We start from the raw sequence: 12,278 nt of genomic DNA, 5'->3' as shown, positions 1-12,278 counted from the left end.
AACATTAAGTGATCACATAGGTGGCAGTTTTTCTAGATGTCTTTAAAAAGAACCAAAACCAAAACAAACCAAAAATAGATTTATACCACTGCCAGCTAACCACTAGACAAAGGACAACTAAGGTGAAAAAGTCAGACTGGAAACAGGCAGGATCAAATTTTTTAAAATTTTGTTTCATAAAACAATTTTTAACATGTAATGAATTTTTAATAACTCATTACATTTATAAATGTATGAAAGGCTTTTCTGTACAACGCTAGTATTAAGTATAGTATTATAACTAGCATATAGGCATTGGGTAGTCATGAGAATGGTCTTGAGAGGCAAATTTCAGCTTGGCTTTTCACAAAGGGGATTGCACCTCAAACAAATTTGTTTATTATTAATTAGCACTGACACTCTCTTCTAATTTTTTCTCATTCAAATGTCATTAACTCAGGAATATGCTTACAGAGGGAGTGTTTGCTGTGACCAGCCACAATTCATTAAAAAAATTTCAGATGGTTTTCAGTTTCTCACCTATGAGACAAATCTTTCTACAAGCATGCACTTAGTCTTCTAGGCAAGGATAACATCCATAAGCATTAGGATCCCACCATCTTATCCAATGGTTGTAAGTATTTGTAAGGTACCGAGGTACTCTTTTACCAATACTAGGAATAAACATCAAAGACTTCCTCTGCAGACTTATGAAAATAAAAACCCAGTAAGATTCCCTATGACATTACAAATTACAGTAGGCTTTTCAGATTTACTGTGTTATGTTACCAGAAGGTGAGCGTTACCAAATAAACACCATATCCATTGGCAGTTCAGAAGGAGCACAACAGATTAATTTTACTCAGGCACTCGTAACAAATTCTTCAGAGAGCACTGCCAGAGATCACAGCAAAGCCTTGAGAATAGTATGTAGACAGCACACCCTCCCTGCTTTGAACAATTGTGATGAAAATTGTAGGCAGAGCTGAAGAGGAAATGATGGTGCAAGCAAATTCCTTAGGAAGGTTTGAATGCCAATCAGGGAAAAATGGCATGATAAAGGTTTTAGTTTTGGTTTAAGTTCTGGAAAAAAGGGAGCATCAAGAGCCAAATGACAGTCAGACCCTAGATTTTTTCATATATATCACCTATTCTATCTCCCATAGAAATGAGAAGGGACTGTTCTGAGGAGGACAACACAGAATCCATATTTCCTCCTTTGTCAGTCACCAAGGTGGCATTTTATCCCCTTAATCATTTCTAGCATCCTATTCAGATCAGACAGCTTTTTCTTCACTTACTCTCTGGCAGCCCATGTCAATAGTTTCGTCTTCTGTAGGAGCTTCTGACAGAGGCTTTCTTTTACAGATGTAGCCAATTTTCTTTTCACAAGAATGGTCTGCCCAAAATCCATCCTGAACATAAGAACAGAACATCACAGTCAAGTGGGATTTAGTCTTCAAAAAAGGTGTAGTATGCTTTTAAGTATTCAATTCTTTTTTGCTAGCTTTCAAAGAAGCAAAATCTACACCTAAGTTCAGTATTTATTTCCAACCTCATTCCAACATCACTTCTACTGGGATTGATTCACCATTGATTTACATGTTCTTTGATTATTCACCCTTCTGAAAAGCAAACCTTTGGAGGTGACAGCAATACACTATCTTTATGAAGACTACTTATTTCTTAATCATGCAGGAGGAAAGGCAGATGCCATGTCTCACCACAGAAATGCAGTTGCAACAGAAAAAAACTCAAAAAACAAGGGGACTACATTCCTTAGTTAATATTGATATAGAACTTTGACGATGCGAAAAGTTCCTTGTCAAAGTTAGAATTAGCATTGTTTCTCCTCATACTACAGACTCTCAAAAGGAACAATGACATTCAGTCAGAACTGTACTGAAAGTAAGGAACCTCCTGCCATGTTCCCATTATATATTACATATATTTTGTTTCAACAGATGAACTAAGGTATGAGGACAGAAAAAGAAAGCCCTGTGCAAAGCACTGTCTCACCTATGCCTTAAAGACTCTACTTTTGTAAAAATAAAATCATAGCAGTTGGCAGCAATTTTTCTATATTTTTTTCCTTTCCTCTCTCTCCCCCACCCCAAACTGTAAAATAATCATTGTGATAATACACAGTCCCTTATGCTACAATATTCAATGCCCTCAAGAGCCTCAACAAAACCCACTTCCAGCAAAAACTCTCACAAAGCTCAACACTACTGGCTACAACAATGAAAAACACCAGGTGTGTCTTCTTTGTCTTATGCTAACTGCAAGCAAGGCAAGTCCATTGGTGGCGATCTCATCATCACCTACCATTTCTTTCTCAGTCTCAAATAGTAATATCCTCTAGTTTTACAGTCTTGCATAGAAGAAAGCTCAAAGAATAAATGCAACTGTAAGATAACTAAGTCAATAACTACGTGACTTTACCTTTCCCTTCATAACAACACAGTCCTCTTGCCTGTTGTTTGCATGAGTGGGTTCTCCACGAAGCCACTTGGTGTAGGTCACAGGTGTCCCATCGCTCCATTCAAAATACATCTGAACCTTGAGGTCGTTCAACCCAATCCACAGCTCATCAGCTGGCTCTAAAACATATGATTATATTGATAGCAGTCCTTCTGTATGAGGTGAACTTCTATTTTCATGGAACAGAAAACAGTTTATTTTCAAGAAGTTTAATAGGTAATTCACAGGAAAGGTTCCCTGATTCATAAGGAGGGCAAAACTTTCCTCATATACCCACTCCAGTCATCAGGAAAGGCAACTCATTTTATTAGCAATACAGTAGGAGTATTTCACTTTGTATAAACAGACAAAATAACTCTTTGTTGAATTATGTTGCGAAACAACCAGATTAATTCCTTTTTTCCAGCTCTAAACTTTTGTAACAAGATATGAATAAACACCTAAATGAAACAGTACCTCCCCTTTTCCTCCTCCATTTAGTATTCAACTCATGTAGTCATTAGACTTTTTCCAGTTGACAGTTAATGGAGTTATCTGCAAGGTTTCAGCTGGAAGGAAAGTGCAGAACTGATCAAGGATGTTGCTTTGCAGCAGCTGTTTCTCAGAGGTTGATTGGTCTGTGCTTAAAATACTTCACTCTAACACATTGCTACTGTAGTGTTCATACCTGGTTTTGTTCTAAATAAGCTATTTGAATAAGGAGGATTAAAAATTTAGGTATTTATAGTCAGCCTATATGCCATCATCAAAGGGTATTCTTCTCTAGAACTGATTTTATTACCTTGTTCAGTAGAATTGCTGGGGTTTTTTTTTAATTATTGTATAATTATTTATTCGTACTCTTTCATCCAGCCTATGCTAAAGGCAGCAGATGTTTCCTTTTGTCCACAGCACTATGACTCAGATCAGACTGATGAACTACGTGCACAGACCTTTCCTTAGATAGCAGTCTCTCTGAGAAGAGTATTGTCGGAGAAGGAAGACACGGACACCAAGTGGTTCGTCAGGCTGTCTCAAACTTTAATCACACAAGCATAGCTTAAATATAGTAGTTAATTAGCTCATTGAATATTGCAAAGCCGAGCTCATCATTGGTCCAGCTAATCAATTGCAGTCCTGCCCTTGCTTACATTCTATTATACATTTGCTTACATTCTGTTGCATTTTGTTATGAGAAAGACCTCTTTCTAAGACAACAGGACTGCCTGCAGCTGGTCCCAAGGGCACACTGACTTTGAACCAACCTTTACCCTACTTATGCCATCTCGAGCAGGTCTGTGCAGCTGTGTCCCTTCTCCAACAACCCAGTCTGCACTGAATCCTCCACAGAGTATGACCTATTATATTACTAGAACTTACTCATTATGAATTATAGAGAAATTACTTTTTAACAGGTTTTTTTCCAGTGCTTATGACCTCCAATTTCTACAACCCATCTACTGCAGTCAGAGGTTTTTTTCCTCTTTGGTTTGTTACCATAGTTCTTGCCCACTTGTGTAAGTCTTTCTCCAACATCCTCTATCCAGGCCGGTTGCAGCTAGCCTGACAATGAAATCACCCACGGAAATTAAAAATGGGATTGTGAGTGCACTCTAAAGGACACCAGCTGCAGCAGTGAGGTCTGTCAGTGGAACTGGTTCTCTTCTATTGCTGCTGTCACTAGCAACAGAAGTGCCTGTAAAACAGAAGTTGGTGCCTCCAGTGCAATCATTTCTGATTAACACATTTCAGATGGAGGTTTTCTTTGATGCCCCCACAACTTAAAACTCTTCTGTGACAGTTCTCCTATCTGCTAGTTACAGGAACATGGAGGCTGCCCATTTTGACCAAGCAAGCTGCTGCAAAAATTATACCCCCAACTGACTGCCACATTAATGGAGTCAACTCTCTCTCCTTTCTCTTTCCCTTCCTTGTCGTCATCTTTATTATACCTAAGTATGATCAGTCCCCACAGCTCATCCATACTGTCCTTACCATCTCTCTCCCCCAATAAGGAGGACTTCATTTTCAAACAGCCACCTTGACCTCTTTTTCCAAACTGGTCTATATGTTCACAAGTCCTCCAACTTCACATCTCAGTACCCTCCTTTAAAAACTCCTCTGCTACCAAAATTGAAGCCTGTTCCAATTCCACTGCCCATCACACTCTCCTTAGTATGATGAGTTAGTTTGTTATAGCTCCACCTCCTTAGCTACCACCATCCATGCTCTCGAATTTCTAGTTTAGTCATCTGTTGATATCTTTCTCTCTGTTTTTATTGAGCACCTAGCACATCAGAGGCCTCATCCATCATCAGAGGTCCTACAGTGGTGGGCTCACACCATGGTAATATGAACAGTAATTACCACCATAATATGAACAATAAACAGCATTCTTTAATAAAATTATTACATCAAAGTCATGTAAAAAAGCCATGCAAATCAGAAAAGGCCAAGAGCAATTCCTGGCTCTATGAAGCCTCTTCCTACATAATATTTTCTCCTCTGAAGAAGAAATGCTGTCACAGAGTTTTGCAATCATCTCTAAAGCTGGGTGACTAAACATCAAGATTATTTTTGCCCCTGCCACTTGTAAATAAACAGTTTCCTACTCTCTCAGGCATGCACTGGGCCATATTTGTGCCATATCACATGCTGGACTTCTGTGTAAACATCCAGAATGCACTTCTTTATTCTTCTTCATGTTCCTCTCTAAAGTTCTCCTTTGTGGGTGATACAAACAAAAGCTTGTCTACTATGACAATATTAATCTCATTGTACCCCTTCCTTTGTTTCATCATGCTACTGTACATTGTTCTTTCTTTACAGTACTTAACAGAGTTTTGATGCAGGCAAGATTTTCTGGGCACGGGAATACATGGTGTTCTCATCTCAGTAGTGAACAAGGGTAATCTGATACTCTTGTAAACTGCCTTAAAAGGCTTCTTTAGTTGTTCCAATGTTACTCCTCTGAAAAGAATGCTTTCAAAACTCTGTTGCAGTGTCTGTGCCGTATGTGAGAAGCCTGGCTTCCTTCAGGACTATTTGTCTTTCAGAAACATTCACTTTTACAAAAAAGTGCAGCACAATCAGTTCAGGAAAGGTCTCCAGAGAAGACATTAGGCTACGAAAAATCTATTTCCAAGCAGTAAGGTGAAAATACAACTAATTTTCGTCTGAGCATAACTTCTTTCAAATGTCCTAATATCTCATCAAGAAGTTCTACCTTTTGTAATAACTTCCTCTGAAAGAGTAAAAGTTTCATGTTGTTCATGAAAGAACAAGAAATCACACTTTTAGGAATGTGAGGACTATCACAAGTTGACATGGAGCTGGCTAGGATACAGAACTAAAGCATGTCTGCTGTTTTATGATTGCCACTCCAAGGCTGCCGTTACATGGCAGGTCAAAGCATCTTACTGCTCTTTCAGGGAAGCATAAACTAACTCACGCTCCCCTGGCACTGGAAGCACACACAGGATCAGTTACTGCAAAGAAATATACATAGGTGTGAACATGTTTCTGCAATCAGTTGATCCGGAGAGAGAAATCAGGTTCATGTAAAGCAATAGCAACGACAAAACTGCCTCAGGGTCAGAATTACTGCATTTCCTCTAATGAACACACAGCATCCGTAGCCTAACTTGCCTTGCAGCAGCTCCAATGTGCACTCAGAAACCAAGAACCTAAGTACCATAATTAATTTGAGGCATATGTGAATCCACATACTGGGACAGACAGCGTATTTTTTTCAGAAGAAACACCAGCAGCGTGACTTGCAAAATGAGGACATAGCAGTGCTGTAATAGGACCCAGATCTCCCCAAACTGTCATTGATCAACAGACTTTGCTTTCCTCCATCTATCTTTGCAGACCAATAGTAAAACTCCTTCCAGATTTTGAAAACGTTGAAAATCTGTACAAAATGAGGTAGAAGGAGGGCAAAGGAATAGGGGTTTGGGGCTGATGCAATTCACATTGATCACAGCTTTCCTGTGACAGTACAGTTTGGGTTTTGTGTTCTTTCTGTGGTTGGTTTCTTCTAAAGATTTTTTTGGAATTTAAAATTTAATTCCTACTGCACCCTGTTATCAGGACTTCTTCTTTTTTAACATAACAGGTTCTTCCTTTTATCAACAGGTAAGACAAATTCAAAATTTTATTTTCTTAGCATAGATATATATATATGTGTGTTCTTGTAAAATAATACTCACGGTACCCAAGCTGGGAAATAACAAAGCTGTACTCTTCAACATTATGGATGCTTGCCAGATCCCCATCCTCTTTCCTGCAAGATGTTAAGGCATCTTTCCATATTTTGGGGTCCCTCTGAATTATGTAACAGTGACCAGCATATGACATCCATTGATCAGGACATCTAATAGGCACATTAGTCTCTGAAAAGAAAAAAATTACCATGAAGAGTTTCAGAATTCTATTCTTAACTAAAGACAGAAAATCCTATAAGGAAAGATTTAACAAACAAATTAATTAGGTATGCTTTTTTCATGAAGAACAGCAGAGCTGAAAAATATGTACAGGGATAATGATCTTCATGTATGATTGAAAGTTGAAACTCCTTTTTTTTTCTTTTGAAGAATACTGCATTGCTAACAAGTGCTTGCATGGTGTGAAAAGACAGAATTAAAAATTGCCACAGAACAGTTTTAACTTCCTCACACATATGCACACATATGAAAAGGTAAGCTCTGCAGAGGTGTTCTTTATAATTTTTTTTTACACTCGTGTCAGCATTTCTCTTCCCCCTTTATACTGTATAGATCTATATGTTACAAACTTGAGCTTACAAATCACACTTCAGAGGGTAATTTTTTTCGATATATCTAAGGTATTTTATGCTTAGGCCCCCTTTGCTAGATTAGCAAAGAAAATTGAGAAAATTATATTGTGAAAGTAAATGATTTATGCTTAAACCTTGCTTTTAAAAATTCAACACAACAGCAACCAGAGTACTGCCAATAACCACATTGCTGTTCAGCAAACAATTCAGGCTTGGGAGGAGTGCCACATAAACATATAATAAACAGAATATTGTTGTTGTGGAAATAAATTATGATTCTTGCAACACTTTATTTATAATCAGCAGATGGGTTTAGCAAACACTGATATAGAGAGTAGAACAAGGACGGTAAGTTGGCAGAAATTGTCTTGGCAAAATATCCAGTGTATGTCAGGGAAGGAGAAGTAATGTGTCTATATATAACAGTGGGGTATAGTCTGTAGAAATATTTAGGTAGAAATCCAAAGTCATGACCTGACAGGCAGCATATGAATTTTGCAGTGCTTTGCTATAACAGAGAATTGTTTTGTAAAAAATATCTAGGCATATGTGCACTTCCAACACACTTAGTGCACCCTTCTGCAACCATAAGCAGTGAACAGAACAGCCATCAGCAGTTCAGCCAATGGCTGCAAAGACAGTCACAAAGGTATTTATTCCCCAGTGAGACCATGAGAGTCACTTTTTCAGAACCAAGGAGGCTGTGAGAGTATTACTGGAAACACTAATACATCTACAACAAGGTGGGAGAATCTTTTGCTTGTTAATCCAGTAACACCAGGCAATTTGTTGCAGGACACAAAACAAGAAAAGCAATTGGCAGTCTAGTTTATTTGGTCCAAGCCTTACTAAATGGCATAGCTGTGGATTTCTCAGTAAGATAAAGTCTTCAGTTCTTCATTTCCAGTACTCTGCAAAAATGAACTCTGTGCTTCCCTATTCTCCTTTTAAAGGAAATACAAGATAACACAAAGCCATACATGTATTTTTCATTCTAACATAAACAAGTACTACACACCGAACTCCATTTGACTTCCACAAAAGAAGCAGAAACTATTAATGTGTAAAAAATCGTCAAGCAGACAAATTTATTGTGGAATAGATCAAGATACAGACATTAAGTTTGTAAGCATAGAATGGTTATTCTTCAAACAGAGAACAAATACTTTTGAAATCTATAAACTTGCTGTCCTGAAATCTGAAGATCTCACAGTGATTGACTTGGGTGTCTAAAAGGGTAAAAGCACAAGCTGAAGTTTTTATTGTGATTCAGGCATTCAAATTTTCTCTCTTGCCCAGTCTTTGTGGTCTGATAAGAAAGACCTCACACAGCAGCCACATCAGTGACACTAAGAGCATCTCTTTCCTCTAACTGAATGTTTTATGAAACATTTGTAAACAATACTTAAAGATGACTATACCTTGTTGGACTGGGTTGAAATCTACTTTGGCAGTCTCTTGGTGGAGGTAGACAGACAGGCAGAATTTCCTTAGGAAATTCAGTTAAAAAGTAAGCAAGTTTCGAAAGTGAAATAAACAGATTCCTATTAATCCACTTTGCTCTATTACAGGGAAAATGTTTTGAAGCCCAAAGATTTTACATCACTTAGATGTATAAAATTATGTGGCCCTCTACTGGAAAAAAAGCACTTCTACTACAAAAAACCCCAACAGTTGGCTTCATGAAAAATTCATGAGAAATTTTCATTTGCAGCAAAAATAAATATTCTCCAAAGATTTCTCTACTTCATTGTGGAACCAACCCTGGTTATATTCTTCTGTTGTGCAGTGTTCTTCTGTCCCACAGTTCTCATATACCGCCTTGTAACTTCTGGGGTTAAAATTTAAAAGGTTTGCTTCTGTGTTTAGTGTTAAATTCACAACTACATGCGCGAATGATTTTGAGATTAATCCATTTCTTGATTTAGGAGCCCTAGTCAGGAAAACATCAGCTGCCATGAATTTTCCTTTACATCACTAGAAGCTGAGGGCACTTAACACCTTGTATGATCGTATGTTTATTCCTTTAATGACTTCCTCCCATGGGACGTTTTGGGAAATATCTTATGAAGTCAACCACTGCCAATCTCTGGTTAATCTGTTACCATGTTTACTCAGCAATTTCTGTACAACTGAAAAATTTTGTGTCATTTCTTCTACCAAATTCCTGATAAACTGGAGGGTAGATGGAGAATCAATAGTCCAATGCATAAGAAAGAAATGGCCCCCAAAACTGAATTTAAATCTAAATGAGATAGCAGCCAGTGTTGAATGATAGCATGTTATAGTCATCGTGTTTAAGAACTGACGTAGGAAACTTGAAAAGATGAGCAGTAGTCAATCTAAGACAACACATATAAATTAAACTATCATGTTATCAACTGTATACAAATACTAGCAAAACTACATGTTAATTTAGGACATAATTTAAAAATGCACTGAAGTTCTTCCTAGCTAAGAAAATTAATATGCTTGAGTTCCACACTGATGTATTAATTTAATTAAGTATTAAATACTGATTTCAGTATCTAATGAGGCACTAACTCTTTTTTGTGGGGAGAGGTTCTTTTAACAATAAAGAAAACAAATTAGGCAGAAGTCTTTGTCGTAAGTGTTTTTGACTGGACTGATTATACATTGGCAAAAAAACGTCCTTTAAGGGAAGAGTCACTGAGTTTGCCAATAACACATGTAGTAAATGGTCTGGAAATCCAGGAACGGTTTAGCTTTCTGCTTCTAAAACTTATACAAAATACTGTCAGTGGAGACAGTATGCCCTGGGAAAGAAAAGAAAATTGGAAAGAACAGAAGAAGGAACAGTGAAATAAAGGAATATGTTACAAGGTCTTTATAATACACAGAGATATAATAAGGAAAGAGGTTTAACTAAAGCAATGAAAACTATTTTGCATTTCCTATGTGCATTAGACAGGAACAAGAATTACCTCTTTTCTGAAAAAGCATCAGTATATGTATATATAATTTACATAAATTTATAAAGAAGTTAATTAGTTTATACCTTTATATAAATAATTGTACATATATAAATATAGATATCTATTTATAAAATATATAAAAATTATTTATGTCTCTCAAAATAATTTTGAAACATCCCTCTAGTCCACTACCAACTTGCACTGGCATACTATATTCCATGAGTAGTCAAAATAACAGAGAAGTAGATTTTTCTCAATGACATGGGATATTAGATAATTATATATTTTTAATAAAAAGAACTTATTATTCCTCTTGTTACTTTATGGAAAGAATCTGAAAAGTCTGCCTGGTTTTGGAAAAGAGAACTCTACTATTTCTGCAATGTAGAACTCAGAACTCCTGAGGAAAGATTACTTTACAGGAAGCAGGGAGGCCAGAGCAAAAAGGAAGTTCACAGCGTTCGCTACAGGACATGTTGGTCAAGCCACAGTCTGCACAGACATTTTCTTCATTTTACCATGTACAGTAACACACACCTACTAGAATTACAGATAAAAACCATTGGTCATTAACAATTTGTTGAGGATTTATTATCAAACTCACCTGTAGGAATAATGAAAGATTCTAAAGTAGCATTTCCTCTTTTACAAATATAGCCAAGTTTCTGATCACATTCTCTATTCTCCCACTTAGCACCTTTGCCAGGATTTAATGCTGCACATATTTTTCCAGGTTCTGGAGAAGGATGTCCTTTAAAAAACAAACAAACAAACAAAATACTCAGCAACAACAACAAAGAATAAGCACATCATAGTTAGCCTACCAGTTACTCTCATAGTCTTATCTGTTCTATGCTTTAATTATAAGATAACATAGACATATAGATAATTGTGATTCTCTGCTGTTGTTCAAACTAAATGGTGCAGTTCACTCCCTTATGAGATATTTTTTTCACAGCAGCCACGAGCTGATATGTTTATCCAGTTCACAATTTAACAGCCTCTTCACAGGTTCAAAGTCTTGGTGGACAGTATTACAGTGCACCTATTGCTTTTGTTTGCTGCTTTTTTCTTTCTAAACAAAGAATATCTAAAATCCACAGCACAATCTAAGTTCTGTACTCAGTATAACAATAGAGACAGAAAAATTATAAGTAATGATTTTGCTAATGTGAACTTCTTGTCCACTTGTCTAAATAATATGACAATAGCAGGATATTTGGATATTTTCAGTTGGAGATTAGCATTTGCAGCACTAACAGAAACATCTAGAAGAAAAGTAGAACCTGTAGAACAGAAAATATTTCTGCAATAAACTGGATGAACTTTTCAAGATCTGGCCTAGTATGATTAAACTCAATGTGGGTTTTCTTTCATTTCTGAACATGTGCTAGTATACTACATAACAAGCAAGTGTCAGTACTGCTCAGCAATAAACACAGCAAGCCGATACTGTTTAGCGTGCAAGATAGCTCACTGAAAATTTTCCTATAGGATTATGACTTCATTACTTTAGATTACAGTTAGTTTTAAACTTGCAGTCATGTTAAATCTTCTTCCCAAAGGAGAAAAAGATCTTACTTCAAAAATGCAAATTTAAATTCTTTTAATGCACAAAATTAATTCAGCTGTTGGCAGTTAGCTCTCACAAAAGCCTTATCGGCATAATTTCAGTTTAAGTAGTGATAACTTAGTTCCCATGTTTTTATGTTATTTATTTAAGGATAGTGAGATGAAAGAATATGAAGCTTCCACAAATTCTTTTACAAAAGACTAGTGGAAGAACAACCAGCTCTCGAACATCCAGAGTAATGGGGATGAGATACAGGTAGGCTGACCAAAGCAAAGTCATGAAGGAGATAAATCCATATAAGCTATTTTATATTTGTCTTAAGAGTATTATTTTAACAACCATGAACAGCTCCCCTTGCTACTTTGGCTCCACCTCCCAATCAGTTTTCCTCTACTCTTCATTACATACAGATCCTCATCAATACCCTCACAGCAGTATTCAATTGAGCTCGTTTGCCTTGTGTGCTCACACAATTGGATAGAGACTAATAAAGTAGTTCACTCTTCAACACTTACCTAGTCAATAA

General features: G+C 36.8%; 1 protein-coding gene across 1 annotated transcript in view; it reads right to left on the bottom strand.

Moving 5' to 3' along the window:
- LOC311188922 (macrophage mannose receptor 1-like) overlaps positions 1 to 12,278 on the bottom strand; it is a 54,905-nt gene that overhangs the window by 28,693 nt on the left and 13,934 nt on the right. Inside the window, exons 6-9 of the mRNA XM_084260473.1 lie at positions 10,784 to 10,930; positions 6,657 to 6,839; positions 2,425 to 2,582; positions 1,281 to 1,394 (exon numbers count right to left, since the gene is read on the bottom strand). Of these exons, the coding sequence (XP_084116599.1) occupies positions 1,281 to 1,394; positions 2,425 to 2,582; positions 6,657 to 6,839; positions 10,784 to 10,930 (602 nt within the window). The remainder of the gene's footprint in view (positions 1 to 1,280; positions 1,395 to 2,424; positions 2,583 to 6,656; positions 6,840 to 10,783; positions 10,931 to 12,278) is intronic.

This window comes from Gallinula chloropus, assembly GCF_964237585.1.
Source record: "Gallinula chloropus genome assembly, chromosome: 2".
NCBI classification, from domain to species: domain Eukaryota; kingdom Metazoa; phylum Chordata; class Aves; order Gruiformes; family Rallidae; genus Gallinula; species Gallinula chloropus.
This window is presented reverse-complemented; position numbering and strand designations above follow the sequence as displayed.